Source organism: Equus quagga, chromosome 20, assembly GCF_021613505.1.
Source record: "Equus quagga isolate Etosha38 chromosome 20, UCLA_HA_Equagga_1.0, whole genome shotgun sequence".
Classification (NCBI taxonomy): domain Eukaryota; kingdom Metazoa; phylum Chordata; class Mammalia; order Perissodactyla; family Equidae; genus Equus; species Equus quagga.
Genome location: NC_060286.1, coordinates 32,448,840 through 32,473,310, shown reverse-complemented (window position 1 = coordinate 32,473,310; position 24,471 = coordinate 32,448,840). Strand labels below are relative to the sequence as shown.

At 45.4% G+C, this 24,471-nt stretch overlaps 1 protein-coding gene across 9 annotated transcripts in view; it reads left to right on the top strand.

Moving 5' to 3' along the window:
* TTC7B (tetratricopeptide repeat domain 7B) overlaps window positions 1–24,471 on the top strand; it is a 222,666-nt gene that overhangs the window by 144,500 nt on the left and 53,695 nt on the right. For 6 of the 9 annotated variants that reach the window (XR_006886346.1, XM_046647628.1, XM_046647626.1 and 3 more), the window contains 4 exons: window positions 6,059–6,175; window positions 13,351–13,448; window positions 18,010–18,174; window positions 20,512–20,562. Coding sequence is in view for 8 of the 9 variants with exons in the window: in XM_046647628.1 (XP_046503584.1) it covers window positions 6,059–6,175; window positions 13,351–13,448; window positions 18,010–18,174; window positions 20,512–20,562 (431 nt within the window). In the remaining variant the exon portion in view is untranslated. The remainder of the gene's footprint in view (window positions 1–6,058; window positions 6,176–13,350; window positions 13,449–18,009; window positions 18,175–20,511; window positions 20,563–24,471) is intronic. The other 3 variants (XM_046647623.1, XM_046647622.1, XM_046647625.1) reach the window with 3 other exon arrangements.

Sequence of the window (24,471 nt, the reverse complement as noted above, 5' to 3'; positions counted from 1 at the left end):
CCCCCCCCCCCCCCCCCCCCCCGCTTCCTGCTCTGTTATTTCTTCTACCTGGTGACAGATGCTCACTTTCCTTTGGGTGTTTGGCAGCCAGCCCACTCCAGCTCAGCTCAGACTCCCTGGAAGCAAGAGATGGAGACGATATTCAAGGCCTCCATGGCCACTGCCCAACTTAGGCAGATACCACGTGCTTTTCTGCACAGCTCTTTTGCATCCTGCCTACATTCAGCAGATAAACAAAGAGCGGGTCCCTGACATGCTGAACCCAGGAGCACACAAACACAAATCAGCACAAAATACCAAATGTTCAAGGTTCCTGTGATTTTATTTCTGAATCAACTGCCTTAAATGCAGCATTACTCAAGCTCATTAGTGAGGGTTTTTTGTATTAAGAAGAGTGTTTCCTCCTTGATGCACTTAAGTGCATTTTTTATACTGCCAAATAAGATTGAAGGGAATTATTACGTTAGTACTTCTCTAAACTTTTCTAATTTATTTTCATTGAGAGTTCTTCACAGAAAGCTTGAGTGAGTCATATTATATTCAGAATTTAGAAACATCTACTCTTCTTGCTTTATCTTGGGCCCAAGCCTTATATCCTAGATTCCAGACACCATTCCTTGAGCTCATTGTGGATGCTCGCACCTCGCTGCCTATGCCCCAGATGTTCCATCTGCCTGCCTGGAATGCCCTTCCCCAGCGCCCCCCCACCCCAACTGTGAAAGTCCTACTGCTTCTCTGTTGTATGCTGTGATCCCCAGGCAGACTCTCTCACCTTCCTTTGGTGCTGCCAAAGAACTTTGTCCATATGTATGTATCACACTAGACTGTGAGCTTTGTGGGGGAAGATACCACGTCTTATTCCCTTTGTAGCCTCAGATGCATAATAGGCACTTTTAAAATGGTTGACAAAAGGATGAACAAATACCAATTCATCATCAGGCACATTGTCGTATAGGTAGTCAGCTGTACAAATGTGGGATGAATAAACAGATTACAAAACATATTTTATACATATGAGATGAGGAAGAAGATAGATTCTGCCTGAGGATGGGGGTCATGGAAGATGTCAGACAGTGGGATTTTCACAGTTGGGAGTGGTAGGGATGCTGGGGAGAGGACTTCCAGATAAGCAGAGCACAGACAGGGAGACATGAGGGTCTGCGATGAGCTCAAGGCATGGTGTCTGGAGTCTGGGACTCATGAGGCTGGGGCCCAGGATACAGCTCAACTAGAGTGATGTACGAGAGGTGAGTATCTAGTGGTTGGGGCTGTTTCTAAGGGGGTCAAGAAAGTCTTCCTGGGGATGATCATTAGACATTAAACCTGGTCCTGATAAAATGCCACTTTGACACATTCCCTAAGGTGCCCAATGAAAAGTCATGATGCCACATGCTTCAAAGCTTCACAGGGGTGTTGTGTCTTCTTTCTGAGCTCTCCACTAAGCCAAACATACCTATTTTTTCAAGAGTTATCTTGGGATTCTTAAAAACTTCCACAAATGGGGTAAAATATTATTTCTATTAGTTTTAATAAAAAGTCAAATCTTGATTAACTGGATCCTTCAAATGACTAGAATTTTCTATGTGCCTGACTTTTGGGTGAGAGAGGCAAGTGTGGGCAAATGTGACCGTTTTTTAAAGAGCCATGTGTGACATATCCCAGGAGCAATACCCCAGAACCCTAACTCCTGTCTCCCTGCAGCGCTGCTCAAGTTTCAGGGCCATCATCTGTTCCCAAACCAGCAAGCCTGCCGAGTGTTCATGGTCTGGTCTTCCGGTGGTCTTTGAGGTCTTGAGAGCAAGGGCCTCTGTTTCATACCATTTTTTATTCTATGTAATATCTAACACATCTTTGCACATTTGAGGGTTTTAAATATCTGGCAATGGATTAGAAAGTGCTGTGTATCTTCATTAGCGTCAGTAGAGTGGTTAGAAGATTTTAAGTCATTCTCCTGTGTTTCTTGTTCAGTACTTCAGAGTCAGATGGACTTGGGTTCAGATTTCTGTTCTATGATTGGTTGGCAGTGTGAACTTGGGCAAAGTACTTACCTCCCAACCTAACTTGCAGGGTCGTTGTAAGAATTAGCGATTAAATATTTAAAGTGTCTGGCAGCTGCTGTTGTTACTGCTATTATTTCACTTGTTTGAAAGCAGAAATTTCCTGGCTTGTAGCTTATGATTCCACAGTGGAGAGCTCTTGTCTTTTCTGGAATTGCATTTCCATTTGGGAGAGTCAGCTCCTATTATTTAAGGCTGACTTTAGGGAGAGGGTGCTGTTTGACCTGAATCTTGAAAGAAGAGTAGATGCCTGTAAAGCAGACATGGATGGAAAAGGCATTCCAGACAGAAGGGACAGCATGTGCAAAGACCCAAAGGCATGAAGGAGAGTGACGTGTGGAGGAAGCTGATCATGGTTAGAATGGGGGATGTATGTGATGGGCAGTGGGCACACCGAGGCTAAGCATGTGGGCACGAGCCAGATCATGGAAGGCATTGTATGAGATGTTAGATTTGGGCTATCAGTAATCTAGTCAGATTGATATTTTAGGAAGATTCTTCTCTTCTTCATTAATTTCCTGTAGGTTTTCAATGAGTCTGAACAAAAATTTTTTAAATTAGGTTAATGAACTTTGAGCCAGGTATATGGGATAGGAATAGACCGTGTTCCCAGCATGTGACTTCTAACTATACTTAGAGAAACATCTTCCTTAATCCACAGTTGGACTCAGGTGATGTGGCCGGCAGGTGGTCCCAGCCCATCCATCTCTTCTGCCCTCTCTGTCAGGTTGACACTTTCACATACTGAAACGCAGTCAATGCCAGTTTGTCCCAGGTTGTCTCGTAACTTGTTTTTTTGCCTCAGGGTTTCCTCAGTAGATTGAATCTATAATATCTTTGGACGTCAACTGCAGCAAATTAATGCTAATGATGTTTGTGTATGCCCTTCATTTCTGTGCTAATGTAACATATACCCAGCCAGATGTTTTCGAACAGTCTTGAAAAGTGCGATCAGGGTTCAGCAAATATGATGACAGGTTATCACTTGTTCTGTTTCTGGTATTGTTCTCTGCCTTATAAACAAGTGAGGGGTGGGCTATGGTGAGAAGGAGCCCGGTGGCCTTGAGACAGTGCCTCTCCTGCTTTCTCCTGGGCGTTCAAGGGGGGATCAGAGTTGGGCTTGTCAGGCATCCTGCCTGCTGTGAAGGAAACACCTGGCAGTGGCCGAGTGCCTCTGCTGCTTCTCCGCTGCCTGTGTTTCCAGCTCCTTTTCTCTGCCAGTCTCTCTTTCCTGCTGTTCCTCTTGCTTCATTCCCAGGTGCCTTTTCCATCATTTGTGCTCAGCGGTTCCACTATTGTTCTTCCTGTCTGGTTCTCTGAAATCCAGCCCACACCTTTTCAACTCCATATCCTGAGTCAAGTGTTTGAAAGCTGTTATTTCATGTTAATTAGAAGTTCTTTTTCTAGCCAAGACGCCTTGCACAGAACTGCTCCCCCAAGCTGAGGCTCAGAGACGAGCTCTGGCGTTTTGTGCTTTGGGTACCGTTAAAGGAATTGTGGATAATCGCTCTCAGAGCCACGCCACTGCCTGCAGTGCAGGGAACTTTCCCCACCACCTCAGGGCCCTCCCTGGGGCAGCCAACTCCCAGCCTGGCTGAGCCAGAGGGACTGAGTATGCCGCCCAGAGGATGTCGCCACGGTCCTGGGTGGGGTCTCCTATGGCCAAAAGTGCTTAGAACCAGCCCTCATCCAGGAAGTTCTCTGACGGTCTCCCGACAGGTCTCCATCAGATGCTGGCAGGTGACCGTTTGGCAGCTTCTCCTTCCTTTGTAAGACATCTCCCATTGACCCAAGTTTGCTGGGGCATTCTGGTGGAAAAGCACTCCCCTCACCTTCTGGACTCAGAAGACATCAGCATGTGTCAGCTTCAAGCTCCTTAAAAACTCCTCAATTGGGGCCAGCCTGGTGGTGTAGTGGTTAAGTTCGGTGCTTTGCTTTGGCAGCTACAGATGTTAGCTCAGGGACAGTCTTCCTCAAGCAAAAAGAAGAAGATCAGCAACAGAGGTTAGCTCAGGACCAATCTTCCTCACCAGAAAGAAAGAAAAAACATCCTCAAGACACCCTGAGTGGCTACCATTCCTTTGTCGGTAGTCCTGGAAAGACCTCAGGGGATTTCCACTTCTTGAGATGTCTTTTAGCAGAAGCTGAGCCCTGTTTTCACATCTGGCCTCACTCTTTATGCCCCCCTACTTATGGATCAGGGGCTGCATCCTCTTGTGACCTGGCCTGTTGCCCCATTATCCCAGGCTTTTGCAAACCCAGGCTCCAGGATGCTGCAGCCCTGAGCCCTCTGGGAGCCACAGCACCGCCTTGGGCATCCTGTGTTCCATTTGGAAGGAGTGGTTGGTGCTAACCCATTCCTGAGCTTGAGCGGTGACAGGTTAGGACCGCCTTCCTTCCATCTCCCACGGAGGAAAAAGAGACTTTCCTTCTCCAGAGGGCCTTCGAATTGGACCATCACATCGTGCGTGGTTGAGGAATTCTATCCATCTAACTTTTATCGCTAGAAACATATTTCTTTATCTTCTGTGGTTGATAGAGAAAGTAGTCAGTGAGAAAATGCTGATGTAAGACCCTTTGACCTCAGAGCATAATTTTAGGCGCTGTGGAAGTGAGGCCAGAGAGAGGGCGGTTGGGGTTCTTCTATAGAAAGGAAACACCACCTACTGAGAAGGCTTATTACAGAGATGACATTGGAATTGTGGTAAAGTGCCAAACACAGAGCCTGGCATAGAGGAGGCCTTGAATAAACAGGAGCTCCTCCCTCCTTTTGATTCTTTTTATTATCATTCACAACAAACACCAGCCAGTTTGATACGTACTGAATAGAAAAGATAAAGGTATAAAAGTGATATCAGTGGAAGACGTACTTGATGAGGTGTGGTTTTAGCTGAATTTAGGAAGAATTAAGGAGAGGCGTGGATTAGTAGAGATTAAGTTGGAGGACAGGCATATATATTCATGGAGTTACGAAGGAAACATAATCTTTGGCCAATGAGTTATATTGGTAGGAGTGGGTCCAGTGGGATGCCGGGCACAGAATGGGATGGTGAAATAGGAGTGGCCACTGGGCAGAGTGTTAAGGGACTTGATAAAGAATTCTCACTTACTGTTACAGACAGTAAAGAATCATGGTAGTTTCTTGAGCTGGGAATGGAAATGATTTTTGGAGATCTTTGTAATTTCTTGGAGCTGGGCAAGTCAGGGGACAGAAAGACCATTAGGAAGACGTCTGGGTTCATGCTGGGGCTCTCACAAGGGTAGTAGTGATAAGCCCAGGGACCAAGAGAGCTGATGTCTACAGAGAGGCTTAAATAGAATTTGGGACTGGGATAACTCTGAGATGCCAAGAGAGAAGGGTCTAAGCTTAGAGCTCAGAAGCTGGATGGAGGGTGAAGCTGTTGGTGGTAACAAATATAGGGAAGAGATAGCTGGTGATTATGGAGTGAGCTGGGGAAGGCCGTGAACAGCGGGGCTGGAGCAGATCAAAGAGGAGCGGGCCTTAGCCAGGCACCCCCTTCATCATGTGCCTTCAGGTCAGGCTTTTCAAAACTTCGGAGTTTTCACGTGATGAGGATCATGTGGAAGGTTTCTTTTGTGGATACTCATATCACCTGAGTCTCATCTGCTGTGTAATTTTGTAAATAAATCAAGATTCTCTTTTAATGAATTTTTGAAGTTTCACAAATAGGTTGGTTTTGTTCTAAAAACAAAATCTCCGTGTTCTGAATAAAATTAGCCACTCTGATGCTCTTAAGCTGACCACAAATGGAACTGTTGTGCCTGCCTTTGCCTTGGTGGTGACTTATGCAAAGCCATATATTGAGCTGGGATTCTGGAGTCCTCGGCCCTGCTCCCACTGCTGCCCTCTGGTCGCCTTGAGACACCCTCTTCTAGAACCAGTACAGCAGCTTCCGGGTCTAAGCCAGGCCCCCTTGTTTCATTTTGATGGGGACCCTGTCTTGAGCTGTGTTGTTCTCTTCCTTGTCTCCCCACCATAGACTACTGTTTTCCAAAGTGAAGCTGGAGTCACTCTGCCGCGGCCCGGACGAGGCGCTCCTCACCTGTAAGCACATGTTACAAATATGGAAATCCTGCTACAACCTAACCAATCCCAGGTAAGAGGCCAGCAGTGCCTGTTTTGCGTGGTTTTTGCCTGGGTCCCTGCCTGTCGGTGCCTCTCTGATCGGCACTTAGCAGGTGTTAGCCCTAGGTACCCATGAGCAGCAGAGAGCAGCGCTGGAGCCTCACACACTCCATTTCTAAGGGGATTTTCTCACAGCTGGTGAAGCCTCCACATCTTTCTTGTAGGTTTCTTTTGCTTTTGCTGCCACGGTGACCCACCAGGCTCAGTTCACAACTGGTCTCTATCTGATTTCTCTTAACCAACCAGCCCTTTACTTAACTCCTTTGACAAGTCTTATCATCTTTCTGGTGATTTATGGATAGACTAGTGAATTATATATCCCAGCTTGGGTTCTTACAGTGCTATTTAACAGCCCTTCCTTAGATAACAGCCCGCATTCTACTAAGGAGAGTAGAAATCCCTGTTGGCATGATAAAGTATAATTTTCAAAAAGTTAAAATCATGACTCAAACAAATATAAAATAAGCACATATCAAAGATTTTATTTACCTCGTTAACTAATGAGGGAACCAATAAAATGTTAAGACCCGTTCCAAGAAGAATCTGAGCAATAGCAATCAGCAATAGGCTGAAACGAATTTGCAAATAACTGCAACAACGGTATCTTATAGGACAGTGAAATGTTGTTTGGGGTCGTCTTTTCCACAAGGTGGAAATTGACTGCATCTCGACCAGACAAACTTCATTTGCCTTCCTGTCAGTTTCCTACGGGATAACTCTGCCCTGCAAAGCTGTCAAATGGCCTAGTCAGTCGGAGTCAGTCAGAGGAGGCCTCTTGCAGAGGCAGATAATCCAGGGGAGAGCCGCTAGTCAACACCTGCATGCCCCGAAACACACCTGATGTGTGTGGTGCCCATTGGGCAATTTTTCCTGGTGTCTGTTTGGATTGCTAAGTATGCTCTGCCCTGTGAAGGAGTAATTTAACGAAGAGGGACCTAATGATTCAAATTAATCCAAACAACTGCTGATATACTCAGAATACTTCTCAAGTTCATAGCAAGATGTATAGATAGCCCACATCATGCTCTTAAAGTCAGGAGCCTAAAAATGTGTAATTCGAATTGTAAATGTGTACCAAGGCTGTGGCTTGCCCAGTCCAGCCCACCAGGAGGCGGGTACGTGGCTGGTGGCCGTGGTCTGCAGGCTCCTGGCCTGGGGAGAGGAAAGGCGGGATGGGTGTTAGGGAAGCAGCGGAGAGCAGGTAGGGCCCCATGTGAGATTTTGTTTTACCAAAGTTTCTGCAGTTAAAAAAAAAAGTTCAACCGGACCCATGTATATAATATGATATAAATGAGAACATAGTATGCAATGAATATGGCACCACCATCATTGAAGAAAGGATAGGTCATTTATAGATAACGTTGGAAAAACTGGTTCACTATATGGAGAAAAGTGAAAACTGTGTTCTTATGTAACAACACGTACAAGAGTGAATTCTGGATGGATTAAACCTAAATAAGAAAAGTAAAACTATACAATTAATAGAAAAAAATGTTCAAAATCAGGCCCCGTTAAAGGGATGGGTCCTTGTGAACCGTCGTTAGACAGACTTGTGACCACAGGCCCCGTGGGCAGTGCAGCTGGAAGGGAGGGAGCAAGCCCGCTGTCCAGTCCCACGCCCAGCAGGCAGCCACGCGACCCCTGGCAGAGCTGGAGTCGAAAGAATTAGACCAGAGTCCCCTTCATGACCACAGCCTGTGGCACGTTACTGTGCCTGGTGCACCCATCTTCCTCTTGATGAAAGGATAACCAAGACACTGGCCTCTTCCCTTGTGTGGATATGTTCTGAAAATAAGGATCATTTTAATTTTTTTTAAAAATCTCCTTTTCTAAGGCTGTCAGCAGAAATAGAAAATGCCCCTATTTATGTTCCCGAAAAGCCCCCCACTCCTGGCCTATGGGAAGCAGGAGGATTTGGGGGAGGGTCTTTGCCACAAGCGCAGCTCCCAGGAGAGACTCCCCCAGCTGGTTGCTTCCGTCCTGGAGCACAGCCCTTTGCCTGCACCCCCTTTAGAAATGAGAAGATAAATCCATCAGCTTTCACGATGCCAACTTTCCCTCAGTTCTCCACACCTCTCCCACCTCCCCACATTTCCTCCCACTTAGCAACCAAGAATATTGAATGTGAGGAGAAAAAAATAGCAGAACGGGAAAGCTTTTTAAAAATACTTAACCAAATGCCTGAGCTGTGTCCATGCTTCCTCCGTTTCCTGAAGGATCTTTCGGGGCCAGAGCCGGCAGGAACCCCAGCCCCAGGCGGAGTCTGGACGAGGTGGGGTGTGGGGGAGGCCCCATGAGTTCCGAGGAACTGTTCCCGCCCTGCTCCCAAAGCCTTGAGTGAGAGGGTGGTCATCGATCGGCCCCTTATTAAGGAGCTTCCTGTTTCTTTTTTTTAACTTTATTTTCTCTGGGATATAAATAAATGTTGCTCCTGTAGCCCTTGCCGTTGTGCAAATTTAGACATCCTCCCCAGTGTGGTCGGGTAAGACGTGACCCTGGCAACAGAATAAAGCACAGAGAGAGGAGGGCTGTGTCTTGATGAGCGACAGCACCGTGCAGTTCTCCAGATAAGGGCAGCTCTGGGTCCAGCAGCCTTGAGTCTACGATCAGGTCATACAGGGTTTTAGAAAAGGGTAGAATTGCATGAACAAATGTGTGAGAAGCATCACTGCCAAAAGAAAAAATTATGAAAAAAAAAAAACCTGAGCAGAAAGCGTCTTGGCAGGAGGCGGTTGGTTTCTATCTGGAGGAGGTCCGCAGTGACGTCCTGGCTCGGGGGCCCTTGGTTCTGCGAGTGCTCAGTTGAGGGAGTGGGGGCAGGGGCCTCTGCTCAACCTACCAGGGTTCCCCACTGTCCCCCGCTCCTAACTCCGTCATGAGGCTGGCACGGGCCTCCAGAGCAGCGAGATGGTGAGGCACAGAGGGAGACACGGGCAGTAACGGGGCCAAATTGAGGACAGACCCGAGTTTCATGTTCTCTGCCACTCGGCCCCTCCTCTCTATTTTTGCCTGAAGGAAAATCACAGTATGAGCTAGTTGTTGAACAGAGCCTTAGACAACTTGCAAAGACCATTCCACCTGCAGTCTGAGAATGCATCTCTTGCTGTGAGCACAATGGTGGGTGGCATTCTCTTGAGTGTACATTTGGCAAGGCGTTTGTCATTTCAGAAGCCTGGGTTTATTTCCCTAGCTCTTCAGTTTCACTTGCATTTAAGGGAGAAATCTATCTCCTGTTTGGCCTTCTGTCTCTTAGTAGAGCATAAAGCTCCCTCTTTCTTGTGCATACTGACTTGGCCACTCCAGCCAGTGTGACTTCCAACCGGAGCCTCACAGAAGGTCCCTGCAGCCGCCTGAACTGACCATCACAGCATGTCAGCAAGGGATGGTCCTGCCCTGCTCTGTGCCAGCACTGTGCTAGGCCGTTTATATATCTCAGCCCTTGTGCTAGCCTTGCCAGATAGCTACTGTTCTTTCTTATACTGTTCTTTTATAGAAAATAAAACTGAAGCTAAGCAAGGCTAAATAACTTGCCCAAGTTTTCCCTATGAAACAAGCAGCTGAGCTATGATTCAGACCCAGGTCTGTCTAACATCAAAGCTCCCTCCAGCACACATGCTGCCTCTCTGAGTTGACAACCACCTTCTTTTCCTTTATTTTTATTTTTTTATTGTTAACTACTTCCTTCTCCCTCTTGTCACTGCCACTTGAACCATCTCCATCATGTAGCCATATGATTGGAAGAAAATTTTTTCTTCCTGAGTCCTGTTTCAATCACTTACTAACAAACAGCATTTAAAGTTAAAAAAAAAAAAGATTATTGTTTTTTGCTTTAACCACAGTTGGATATTAGAGACCTCGTGTTATACTAATAGTCACCGGCATTTTGGTGGAGCTTTTCTTTTTACAAAGTTTGGTCTCATTTCATCTTCAAAGCAGTTCCATAAAATGCACAAATGTCATATCGTACCCATCTTACAGATAAGGAAACTGAGGTTCAGGAATATTGGAAACTTGACTCTCGTGAGCCAGCCTTAAGAAGCCTGGAGAAAAACAGGAGTTCCTTCTCCCTCCTGCTGCCGCTCTGGTTTCCTATCCAAGGCCCTGCTCTTACATCCAGTATCTCTCGTGCACCCGGCACTGTTTCAGCAGCTGGGAAGAGGCAAAGCTACATGCGACAAGAACTCCAGGGTTCTGAGTCCCAGTCCACCGCCAGCTTGCCTCTTGTGTTTCATCTCTGTTTGGCTGTGGGAAATAGAGAATTTCCAAGAGAAGATCCCAATTTCCACCATAACTTTAACCATCACTAAAATTCCCTCTGAATTTTCAGTCCTATTGGGGAACAGAAATTACCTGAATGTGTACATCTGTGTTTGTGGATATCTACAGGCTATGTACCACGGATTTGGGGTTCCTTCCAGTTTCCTCTCCCTAAACCCTCTGCTAGCACCCCTGACCAGGATTGGTGTTCCTTACCTTCCTGCCATCCTCCTTGGGGAAGGGCTCCTGGCAGCCTAAGGCCGGGCAGAGAAGAGGTGTGGCACCTGGGCTGTGAGGGGGCAGTGGCTGGTCCACGGGAGGTGCCCAAGCAGACAGTGTCCCAGAGGGAGAGAGGAAGGCAACTTTCAGGCTTGCGTGAGAGACACTGGTCAGACTGAGAGAGTTACGGAGACTCCAGGGGTGGCCAAGGCCTCCCTGGGCCCCTTCTTCCACATTCTATGGGTCACAGCAAAGGCAAATCTTGATTGGTTAAGACTGCACGACATACATGAAGAACTGAAAACTGCTGGGAGCATCCAGCAAAATTCTCAGTCACAACCTTCGGAGTGGAAACAAAAGCATCTCCATTTTGAATAGTTAATTGTTGCTTATATACTGTTTTCAAAAGGAACTGTGGAAGATGAACTAAGGCCTGTAGTCAGATTTAGTTTCTCCGCTGGCGGAGGAGAAATAGATGCTGTGTCGTATCAGTGGGTGGGGGTCACAGATCAGATTTTGGTTTTAGTTGGGGTTTCTAACATTTGGAGTAGAAGGTCCTTAACTCAGCTTCCCCATATCTATCATTGCACCAGAAAGCTAGGAATATGTGGTCTTCAGAAATTAGCCAGCCATATTAACCCCAGATGTACGTTTATAAGTATGTATATTTATAAGGACACCTGGAGTGTGCCCAACAGTTATAACTCTTCTAAATGCTCCGTCTACATGACTTCAGTTCAGCCTCGCAGAGTTCTATGTAGGTAGACAGTCCTTCATCTCACAGGGAAGTCACTGAGGCACAGGGAAAGTGGCCTTCCCCAAAGTGACCTCCTCATTAGGGACAGATGTAGGATAAGAATCCAGATCCACAGCTGAGTTTCAGGGCCCAGCATCACCCATAGCAGCCAACCCTGTGCTCTGAAACTTGGTGAGATGGGAAGCCTGGAGGAGTAAGGCTGAAACAAACATTTCTGACCCACTTCCTCGGATTTGGTCCACCGAAAACCCAAGCTGATCCTTCCTTTGAAATGCCACCACCTCAGTGTGGGTCCTGGAATCACCAAGGTGACGAAAAACGTCACTATGTTTTGAGATAACATCCTCAGAAAACCTCCTAAGTGGGGAGCCATTGCAATATTCAGATCATGAACCCTTTGTAATATTTTTGTAATGGTTGTGTTAATACATACATGAACAGACCAATGCTAGAAATATTCAGTCAGTAACGTGATTAATGAAAATTTGCATGTACTTCTTTTGTGTTGTCTTCTGCTCAAACACATTTATTGTTTCTCAGTTGTGGAAATAATAGAATAGTTTCCAAAAAACATGTCTCCAATGATGTAATAAGTAGAGGCTGACAAATAATCTGTACTCAAGCGAGTTCCCTTCCATTTCCTGTGGATTTCTGTAACTGCATCACTGGCCATGGAAATTGTAGGCTGCAAACCATATTAAGTTTCATACCAAATCTCGTTTATACCACTTTTAGCAACAGCTGCTTAGAGGAAGGAAATTGTGTCCCTTTATTGTATACTTTGAACTTCTTTTAAAAAATCACCCTGCGAGCCCCCAGATTGAAAAAAGAAAAAATGATTCAAAGAAAAGCATTAAAGACTCAAACCTCAAGAGACACATGTGCTTCTTTTTGGAGCTTCTTTGATGGAATATCATGACATAGGGAAAAAGGAGAACGTAATTGTTTTTGCTTACAACCTTCTTAGAATCAAAAAGCAAAACAAAACAGGAGTCTGTATGAGCTAAGGTCTTTCAACTGTGTTTCATTCCATTAGGCCTGATGTGGCCTCCATGTGACTTCACACACAAATGGTGCCAAGCTTGTTTTGTAGGAACAAGCTGGAAAGGGGATTCAGTGCAGGAAGCTGGTAGCAAGGCCGGGCTGGAAGCTGGCGCCAAAACCCTGCTGTGTTCTCTCAAGGCCCGACCTTCTCCAGCTTAGGAGCGCTGGCCCGGGGCTGCAGCTCCAGCTCTGCCAGCAACCGGCTCATTGCGTGACCTCATCCCTCCTTTTCCTCATCTATTAAACAGGGACATGGAAGAGGCTGTGGCTGTGATGGCCCTTTGAAAAGCAGGGGCAGGGATTCTCGAATCCGGCTTCACATTAGAACCATCTGGGCAGCTTTGGAAAATGTGGACTGCCCCAGAAATTCTGATGTATTTGGTCTGGAGCCGGCCCTAGGCATCGGTGTTTTTTAGAAATGCCCCAGGTGATTTTTCCTATGCTGTGAGGGCTTAGAAACACTGATGTAGAGCGTTGGCTCATAAAGGCAGCTCGAGGGGGTGTGTTTATGGGCCTGATGAGTTCTAAGACTCCACAGCACGGGATGCCAGTCAGGTTCTCCCTACATGGTGGATGGAGAACCTGGCTTGAAATTTTCATTTTTGTATCTTATAATGACACAAAAGAGGCTAAAGATAGCAAGAGTCTATGGGTATGGTTTACGCCATGTTTGTGATATTGATACTGAAAGGCATCCAAGCCCAGGCCGAGCCAGGAAGCAGGATGCTTGTCATAAATGGAAGGGTGCTGAAGAACATCAAAAACGCACAGGAGGTGTTACTGCGTTTCAGGCGTCGGTTTTAGTTGATTCTGTTTCCTTCCCCCTGCCCACCTTTCAAATGACTGACATTTATAGCTGTGTTTTGCAGTGATTCTGGACGTGGGAGCAGCCTCTTAGATAGAACCATTGCTGACAGACGACAGCTTAATACAATTACTTTGCCAGACTTCAGCGATCCCGAGACAGGTGAGAATCAAAAGCCAGAGGGGATGAAATGGTGTCAGCTACAATGTGGGGCCTGGCCCCGAGCGGTGTGGGATGAAGACTGCCAGGGACTGGGGTTGGAAAATTCCTCACGCAAATAGGTTCACCTCTCAATTGAGGTGCATATTCTCCAGGGTCTTTTTCAAGTGTGTGTTCACAGTGGAGGAAGTAATATTACTTGCCCAATACGACTCTTTGAAATCTTTATATTTTTCTCCTTGCTCTTGGAGCCTGAAATTCAAAACTAAAATTAGATTGTTCCCATCCCCGTCGAGCTTTCCCTCTGCTTTTCTGTTTCTCCCTCTCCCTTTAGATTTGAGACCTTGCCGAAGTCAAGGTTTGGATTTCTAATCAATTGCACATATGAACACACATACACCCTCTGGGGAGGCAGGTGGGTTCTCAGCTTCTGACCCAACTGTCCCCACAGGGAGGCCTGTAGCACTCACTGCCTCTGAGCAAATATTTACTCCTTGTTGTCGTTTGCATGTCCATATTTGCCTAAGTACAGAGGAGTAAATATACCTCTGTCATTTCCAGAACTCCAAACAAGCAATTCTAATAGTAATACTGACTGTTCAGTGGCAATCTGGAGGACTGGACAGACACAAAATATAAGGAAATTCACTCCACTTTGAGCCTCAAAGATAGTTCCAGAGCATCATTTGGAAGCTGGTTCTGTTGCTCCTCCCTCCACCCCACAGGGGCCCGTGTAAGAATAATAGATCGCTGGGTATGCCTGGTCTTTTATGGGCTGGCTTCACAAAAGGAGCCTCCACACCCTTCTCCTGCCCTTGTGCCAGGTCCCAGCTCCTGACCGAGCCCTTCCAAAGAAAGCCAGAGAGGAACCCTGGGGCATGCGCAGCCATCCCCTGGAAAATCTCTGCCCAGGTGGGATGGAAGGGATAGAGCCTCTGGGCACCCGGTGTGGTACTCCCCCAAGCCCATCTTCACAGCCACCTGAAGACTGTATTCCTTTGCTAGGCTCCCTTTTACCAGATTTAAAGTTGGCTTGAGAAGTCTAATCCCAGAATCCTGGGGCTCCTAGTTCAAAAGAGTGTTGGGCATTGGAAGGAGCGCCAATTGCAGATTACTATGGGGCTTGACATGGCTGGCAGCCACTGCTCAAAATGCAGACTAAGCCGCAGAGAAACACCCCCTGCAGTGGCCTGAGCCCTGGGTTGATCAGCAGTCCTTGGTGGGCTTGGACTGCAAACCAGGCAGACACTCTGACTTGGATGAGCACAGCCAAGTTCTGCCCATGGGTCCGGTCCTCCTGGAGACACTGTCTAACCCTCTTCATTGCTAGAAAGGGCAGGTCAGGCTGTCAGGACTAGCCACTGCCGGGTGAGGCTACAGGGCAGAGAGGAGAAGGAGGGGACGCTCCCTACCGCACCAGCGGCAATTTTGGCTGATTCAAAACAGCTGCTGCGGCTGCCCAGGGCTGTCCTCCCCCTTCACCCCTCCCCAGGTTCCCGTGAGGACAGTCATACCACATTCAGACCCCCTTTCCTTCCAGCTGGCCGGGACCTTAATTTCCCCTGAGGTCCCAAGACTTTCATGCCACATCACATGACAATAGATAGTGACAGAAAATAAGTGAGGTCCCTGTTCTCATTGTCTCCTTTGCCCCTTAGGACATTTTCCCTAGAGCCCTCAGGAGTCTCCCTCTTCAGGGTAAACCTTCTCAAATGCCATAGTGTCCAGGTGAGGTGTGGCTGTGTGGCACAGCCAGGGGTCGCTGCCCCCTTCTCCTTAGTGGTGTTTATGCTCCTGCTTTCTCTCTCTCACTCCGGGAGCCAGGTGGTCGGAGTCTGGATGGCTGGTGCAGGTGCCCTTGAACAACAGGAGAAAACCACAGCCTCTCAGGCACTGACAGTGACCATTTTATTGATGTATTATCCACAGGAGTCCCTCCAAGACTCCTTGCACTAGCCCTGCCCTATAGCCCCACATTGTTGGTTTGCACACCACCCATTACTTACCCTGGAGGCCAGGGAATCAGAAAAATGGAAGGCCATGTTAGGAGGCCTTGTCAATTGCAGACCAGTTGTAAATGAGGGTAAAGCATTCTGAAATGATCATTTAACTCAAAGAGACTTAAAAATTAGGAAAGCTCATCCAAAAATGGAAAAGATGCCTCCATCTTGGTCGATGAAGCCCAGTTTTATAGAGTTCAGCTCTGTGGGCAGTCGCAGGAGGGCCAGCACGTTCTTATTCGTACACCTACGTGGATGGCCTGCCTTGTGAACAACCCGCAGATCCTGTTTAAACTCCAGTTCGGAATGTAGCATAGAGAAGTTTTGCTTCCGTCCCTGCCCTTCCATCTTGTCTTTCCCTTTAAAGGTAACCATTTTTGTTAGCTTTTTGTTTACCCTTCCAGTGTTTTTTCATGCAAATAAACACAGGTATTATTTCCCAGGTCCCTTACATAAAATATAGCATACGATATGTATGCACTGTTCAGCACTGCATTTTGCACTTCACAGCATATCCTGAAGATCCCTCCTTACCCATTGTAGAGCATGTCCTCTTCTTCTTTACAGCAGCATAGTATTCCATGACACACGGAGTTCACGTTCTGGACTTATCCATCCGGCATGATCTTGGCCATTTTCCTTCCCTTTGCTGCATTTTCAGCTCACGTGGCGCTGAAGGAGGCTGGCTGATTTTGAATATCCACTGCAGCGCTGCTCATTTAGGAAAGCAACTGGGTTGTAGAGAAAAAGAGAAAAGGAATTTATCCAAGTAAAAATGGTCCCAAATCAACACAGAAGTGACTCTGAGATCAGCTGTGGTCTCAGAGAGCCCAGCCCTGGCAGGTGACAGCTTGTCAATAGGGTTGGTCCATGCCACACCTGGTGCTTCCCTGCTTTTCTAAATGCCCTGATTTAAAGGGCACAGGCATCTGACACAAGCAAAGCTGTACAGTGGCCAAAGCTGTGGTGAACTTGCACTGTCTCGATCTTGCCAGTGCCAAATCAGCCCCATACAGATTGACTCCTAAATTATGAAGCCGCAGGTCCTCTTGGATTTCTTGTTTTTGTGTTCCAGACTAAAATTTATTTCCTTTTTATTTTTTTATTTTCTATTGTGGAAAATTTTCAAATATACCAAAATAGAGACGCTAATCTAACAAATCCCCGTGTACCTACCTCCAGCCTTCAACAATTAATATTCTTTTTTCATCCATCTGTCCTGTCCCACACTTAGTTTTTGTAGAGTATTTCGAGGCAAATCCCAGCCATCATATTTCACCTGTTAAAATTTCAATATATATGTCAAACAGGAAAGAACTTTAAAAAATTTAACCACAATACCATTATTATACACCTGGGTCATTACAAATCGCTGGCTCAGTGTGCTTGATTTTGGAAGGGGCTGGCATAGTTCATTAACTAGAACATGGTTTTCTACTGCTGAAATTGTCTATATGCCTATAGATGTGTAGACCTATAGATCCATAGACATATAGACCTGTGGAATAACGTAAGGAGAGCCAATGTCTAGAAGCTTTGGACTGGCCAAGTCCACTGTGGCTTGTAGAGTAGATGCTGGTTTTATTACATGGATGTGGCAAATTGAAAAAGCCCCCCTTAGAGAGCATGATTTCCTTTCTAATACCTCTGGCTCTCCTTCCCCCCACCTCTGTTGTCTAATAGGTCCCAGCATTGCCAAAGAGGAATCAGATGGAGTGACAGTCTTAACTCTGAAGCTGTGAATCATTGGCTTTTCTTTGGAATAAATTGGTAGTTCCTTAAATAGAGGATGAAAGGGTTTTTTTCTTCCTTTTGCCTTCAAAACAGGATGTGGAATAAGGAAATTTATCTTTAATCATTAGTAGATATTACTGGACACCTATCCAAAACAAAATAATTCTTTTAACTTGAAAGTTTGGTCCATTTTGTCTGGGAAGATGTTTAATTGTCACTGTGGTGGTCCCCCTATTGCTGTGTATCTCTCCAGCTGTAGGACATGGAGGTGGCAGTGATAGCTTCCTTTTGAAAGTGCCCAGCCGGTGCACCCAACCCTAAACCAGCTTAGAAAGCTTAGCACCCCATTGTCATGATGCTGGGAGCGTGCCATATTGTCGCACTCAGCACCTGCAGCTAGGAAGACCTTAGTTCTCAGGTAAACTTTATATAAGTGCTTCTCATAAAAAACAAATCTAGGAAAAGTCAAGTTCTAACCCTTTCTAATTGAAAAGCAAATAGTTTCCTCTAGAACGTCCTGGATGTTGTAAGTTAAAGATGTATTATTTTCAGTGCATCATACTGCTGAATCCGTGCCCAGGTAAATCTGAGTTATTTTTATTCCATGGTGGTGTTGCAGAACAGTTAAATAACCAGTGGAAAAACGATAAATTTGTTTTCTTCGAAAAGCACTTGTATTCTATTTGTCAAGTAGAGGGATGATTGTGTATTACATGACCTCATTTTCTTTGCAGCTTATGTGAGTATATTAAAAGCTAGTTTATTTTTTTCTTTGTGTTTCTAAAGCTTTTTTGCCTTTATCCTTTTTTTTTTCTCTTTCACTTTTTTAGTGTCAGATTCCTCCTCCTCCTCCTCTTCTCTTTCAAGAACCGAATCTCCTCTCCACCTGTTTGTATCTTCTCATCTTCATTCTCATCCCAAACCCGATACCTTTGTGTGGCCCCCTGCAGCTCATTCATTCAGTGACCCAGGCCCCCGCCGGGAACCCTCTCTGTGTAAACATGGTTTATGGTTTTTCCTTTCTTGGTAGTCCTGCTTCATTTGCCTGGTGTTTCATGTTCTGATAATCTTCCTAACTGATAAGCTGGATAGGAAACTCCATCAAATTTATCTGAGAGAAAATCTTGCCAACTTGAAAATCCAAAAGCTGTTTGGGGCAGAAGGAGACATCAGTGCCCAAGTTCTAATCTCCTCTTTGAAAAGTAAAGGAAACCTGTTTTGAGCAGAATAAATAGAAGCTTTTCTAGAATATAGCTTCTAGTTCTCAGGTACTTCAATACAGTGCCATTTCCTGGAGTTGGTTTAAATGCATAAAAATCCTATTTTTAAAAAAGGCAAATTAGAACATTTTGCAGATAATCACTTATTCCTAAATATTTCTGGTTTTCAGTTTAGAAATTAATTCAACAAGTATGTAGTAATCAAGGTAGTATTCTAAAGATAATGGCCATATGCCCTTTAAATGTGTGGTTCTCAACGTTATGTGCATTAAAATCACATAGCCTTGAGAGCTGCAGAAGCCCTGCGCCTACCCCCAGAGTTCATGATTTGGTAGGCCTGAGTTGGGGCCCAGGAATCTGGATTTATAAAGTACCCTCTATGATTCCATTGCTGGTGGGTTATATACAACGTTTTGAGAAACGATGCTATAAATTGGTTTCCATTTGTAAAGAAGGAAAATGTAGGGTTTGTGTCATGAAACTATGCAGGGAAATCGAAGAGTATTTTAATATAATCTTGCTTTTAAGTAATACAGAAATTTGAAAGTCTCTTTTAGGTGTTCGGGGACCTGTCAATGAGAAAAAAGAACAGATCCCTGTGTTAAAATGAAACACTGGTTGATAAAGTCCTTAGATGGGACCTAAATGTGGGTTTCACCAGCAGAGTCCCCGCTTGTTTTCCTTCCCTCATTTATTTAATGTTCTCTTGTCCGGCAGCACTGGCAGAAAATTTAATCTCTATATCCGTGATTTATACGGGCTCATCTTTGTTCCAAATGTTCAGTTATCTGCTGAACAAAAGCTCATAAGGGAAAGTGCTGCCAGAAAGAGCTACCTTCTCTAATGTGCTCATCTTTCGGATGGCTAACTGGCTGGTAAACTCTCACACATACAAAGTCGGGGCAGAAATGAGGCTATCATCTAAAATAAATCATTCAAACCAAGAAACGCTCTGACCTTACTTATCTGCATGGTAAGTGTTCTGAACTTTGCTTTAATGGCAATCTCAGTTTTATGAAATGGAAGATGAGGATAATGTTTATAAACTGCTTATGTTGTTTTTAATCTACTTCTTAAAATAGATGTTTTCCCTTAGTACAATCATAGAGGCAATTGCCAACTTCGGTTTTTCCAGAAAAATTGTTTTTTACGTTGACTTTTGCCCAATTTTTTGTCTTAAAATGGGATCTTACTGTTTTATAATAACGTTGTATGCTCTCACTGCCCCGTCCACTCTCATTTGCACAACAAACCCGCCCACCTCCACACTCTTCCGGTATTTGCTGTGTTGAATCCCAAGGAGTGCTGTGTTCCTTAGACCTTTGAAGATTGAAGTGCTGAGTCTTCCAATGAGGCACTTTGTATCAGGTGAATTATTAAGTTGTCAGGGTGACGGGGACCCACTGGGCTTTCTGCCTAAGGTACCATGTCCCAAGCAGTGCTCAATTGTTTGTTCTTTGTGAAACTGTCATCGTCCCAGCCTTCGGGAGTGCCTAGCCAGTAACCCAGCATTGTAACTAAGGCTGAAACATCCAGGAATCTTTTTTACCCCACAGATATAACATTTAGAGAAGAGAAAACACACCATACTTTACTGATAAATGTAGAATTTCTTGATTAAAAATGTAATGAATTTGAATCCCAACTCTTTCCATTAGGACAGATAATCAAGACCTGAAGTTTTGTCAATTTCCCCCTCCAATCTTTTGACTTCATAGGAGTGAAAACTAGCCCAACCCTACAAACTGTTGGAATCATGATTAGGGTTAATGTGTGGAAAGATCTGAAAACTGCTTGTTTGATTATTTTCCCTTCCCTTTGGAATTTCCTGCCCTGGAAACAAAACACATTACACGAATTGGTCAGCTTTCATGTGCTGGGTGAACATTTAAATGTAGAGGGGAATGCCCAGTTGGCCTTTCTTTGGTTAAAAAAAAAAAGTCATTGTTAGTGGAAAAACATGTGTCACTCTTGGATTGAAATGTGACTCCAGCCAGCCAGACTTACAGTTGGAAGGTTGTGAGAACTCTGTTTGCTTTTTTAGCCTTAATTTTGATTTTTCAAATGTTTTGTTTCTTGGTTTTAATTTTTGGTTTGATTTGTTGTTCCAAGGCAACTCTCCAGAAGTATACTTTCATGGTTTTCCCTCCCTTTTTTCAGTTAGTAAGTAGTTTACCAATCTATCTATTAACCTTTCTGAGACTCTCCAGAATCACGCTTCCCTCCACCATGGAATGTGTGTTGTGGTTGTCAACTGCTGGGAATGTTGCGATGGTGTGGACACTGAGCTGCCACCTGCTTGCCCACGCCGCCACCTGGGGCCCATCTCTCCTGAGATCCTAATGCATTCCTTCGCAGCTTGCGTGTAAATTCTGAGGAGGCAGTACTTGTGTGGGGAGGACTACAAAAGAAGGCATTGCGGGAAAAATGCCCAAGTAAGGGCGTGGGTGGGTAGGTCAGCAGCCCCACTGGCGCTGATCAGAACTGTGAGACACCCAGCCTCCCCAGGGCGGGTCGTCTGTACATTTTGGGTAGAGGAAGCCAGCTGAATCTTGAAATTCCTTTCCAGTTCAACCATTATTGCCACGTAGAAAAGCAATTCTAATAATTACTTTTCCTAAAGAAAGCTAAACTACATCTACCAACATTTAAAGGAAACAGAGCAATTCTCTGGGTGTAGGACTAGTGCTTTAGGTGGTGTTCTTTGAAGGCATTAGTGAATTATCACATTTTCCGAAGGATGGTTCTTAGGCCACTGATTCTCTCTGGTCAAATATTTTTGGGAAATCGTGCATCTCCCTCTTAGAGACTCACAGTTCACGTTAGCACATTAAAGTCCTGCAATTTAAAAAATTCAAGACTCTTAACTTTGACCCAGTGTTCCCAAGCTAAATTCCTCATTTTTTCCACCCTTTGGAATCCAGGGACTGTATTTTGGGAAATGCTAATGTATATACTGATCCAGTGCCTTTGAATGATCTGAACCTTTACTGCTTATGGCATATGTACCCCTCAGGGAGTCGATTTCCCTTCTGAAATCCAGCTCAGCCTAGATGGATTTTATTTCTGGCTTTAAAAAGTCCATAATAGAAAAGAGTTATGTTTGGTATTGTCGTCATATTAGGGTTCTTCAGGAAAAAAAAAGTTTCACTTTTAATATCAGGCTCCTCGGATACATGAAAAAGATTTGATTTTCAGAAAGTCAGGTTACTTTAACATCTCCAAGCAGCCCTTATTAGTTAAAGTGAGGCTTGTATATTTATACAAGGGACTTAATTGTTTTCCACAGAAACGGCTCCCACTTTCTCAAAGGTCAGGAAACCTGGGGTCAAGGGCCAGTTCTGCAGAGGAACCCACGCAACTCATTTAAGCTCCCTGGGCCTTAGTTTCCTCATCGGTAAAGAGGTCAGTTTACGAACCCTTCTGTTCACGCACGCCTGTGGTTAGCCAGTAGCTGATCCTGATTTCGAGCCTCAGTCAGGTGTCCTTCTCCAACTGCAGCTCCCAGTGGGAAGTGACGTGCCGGGTGGCAAGGGCCGGATGGTAACGCAGCTGCCCAGGGCTCCTGCCACGCTTCCCATCACTCCTTAGACTTCAGGACCCCAGGCGCCCCCATTCTTGAGTGCTCTAGCCATCGTCATTTTGGAGAAAAATGTGTGCTGACGTTTTATTCTCCTCTCCAGAATGTGCTAAACTCAAGAATGCCAACTTGGGTTCTTGGCTCAGCTTTTCACATCACCAATACTGGTGAAACTGTTGTTCTCTTTAGGAATGTGTAACTGGGAGGAGAGAATACATAGATTAACGAAAAAACACACCTCTCTAATGACATAGATTAAGAATAAATTAAAGGTAGTAGCTTTTACATTATGGCCAGCATTTTATTATTGACTTTGCATTTTCTAACATTCAAAAATGTATATATCACAATCAGGAAGTGACTAGTCAGTTAGGTGACATATTTCACACTCTGCTCCTAGAATAGTTTCTATTTTTTTTAAAATCTATGTAGGAAAAGTTACTCTAGTGATGACCCTATTGCTTTTGAGGGGTGGCAATTTAAAAAATTCAGCCACAATGATTCAGCTTTAACCTTTTCTTGCTATTTTAGTGAAATTAAAATTAATTTATTTCTCTTGAGTTAGTTCTGTGGTGTCTTTCTTTGAACGAGATTGAGTAGAATTTTAGGAGATTGACAAGTCAGTAATAAATGGCGCTCAAATAGAAGGTGAGGAGCATGTGTCCACTAATTAGACTATTGCCCAAACCTGGGAGGCTTTTCCCATATGATGCGTTCACAGACAAACAGCCTTCCCCAGGCAGAAGGGCACTTCAGTCCAGAGACAGCCTCATGAATATGTAACGGGGAGGGTTTCGATGGAGATGGAAGCATATGCCCAGTGTAGTCCTCCAGAAGGTACTGTCTCCAGCCCAGAGCCACAGCGCGTCTCACAGTGACAGCTGGCATCTTCCCGCATGCTTGTGAACGGCTTCCCTCCACGCTTTCCTTGTGACCACCTGGCCCTGCCCACACCCGCCAGCAGCATGCTGAGCCGCCCCCGCATGCCCACTGGTGACCACATACCCCAGTCCCTCCCTGACTTGGTGGGATCCTCCCCCAAAGCTTTCCCTGGAAAGAACTTCCCCTTTTCAGAAGAAGACACATCCTGTCAGGTTTACACTGTGCTTGACAGTCTGTTAAAGTCATTTGGAAATTGTGATCTCGTCTTGGGACCATGGGTTTGGCTGTCCTGATTTACTTGGCTGTCTTAATCTCTTTTCTGCTCAGTGAAAAAAGAATCTACTAGGTTGGTGACCAAAGTTATTTATCAGAAGAACCCACAAGCAGGAGGCCCCATTGTCAGTGGGAATTGGGTAGGACCAGGCAGTTGCCCATCAAGTCACTACAGCCTGGCACCCCCATCACACTGGTGGACGTGCTGTGAAGAGGGGAGGTGGCAGCTATCGTGGAATTAAAAATGTGGAAGGGAGCTCTCTGACAGCGCAGTATGAGGAGCTCACCACCCTAAATCAGCCTCCTCAGGAAAGCAGGGCTTCCTCCAGCCAAGACGGGGATTGTTCTCATGCCTACAGGGGTGGGGTGGGGGTGGGGGACCAAAATGTTTGATGCTAAAAAATGATGCAGAGAAAATATCCTAATTTGAGGGTTGAAGTGAAAGTGGCCTCTCATATCTCCTCTCCCCCTTCAAAAAGTAAGAGACAGTCATCACTGGCTCCCCAGTGGGTGACAAGCAGACATGGGACTTGGGATGCTGCCACGTGCTCCATCATCCTCCCATATTCGTGCACATGAGGCATCCAAGTTAATACTCCAGGGCTGGGAAACAAAGAACAGCCTGAATCCTGAGCCCCGAGGACATGCTGGTTCTTAGGGCACAGGTGGCAGGTGTGAGAAGGTCATGGGCTGCCAGCAGCCCACACTATTGGGCTGATTTACTTTCAAGCCCTATCTTGAGAAACAGACATTCTTTTCCTGTTAAAACTGAAAAATTTTAAGCAAAGCTCTCTGGCAGAATGCTTAGTCATTCAGATTGCTGTTTAGCATTCGGAGTCTTTAAGAGGTGGAACTACTGCTTTTTTTCTTTTAATTGTTTTGGGGGCACAGCTTCTAAGAGCTGGAAGCTGGAGAACTCTGTTGACAGATAATAGTGAATCCTTTCAGGACTGAGGGAAATAAGTATGGAGCTGCATTAGCAGTGGGCGATTGCTGCATGCCCGTTACTGGGTTGGCTGGGTTTCTTTTCAGAAGAACTTGGGGAGAGCAGGTAGCTGCTGCTGCAGCATTAGGCAACGAGAATGTGGGTGACAAGCAGAGAGATGGGACTTGGGGTGCAGCTCCATCGTCCTTCCATATTCATGCCCCTGAGGCATCCGAGTTAATATTCCAGGGCTGGGAAGCAAAGCGCAGCCCGAATCCTGGGCCAACACATGTGAGATCTATCTACTGATGTCTCTTGCGTAGATGATTTTTTTTTCGCACGTAGTGTGACATAGTTGTCCTTTGTTCCTGGACTATGGTGCTCACCAGGTCACTCGGTGGGCAGGGTTTCG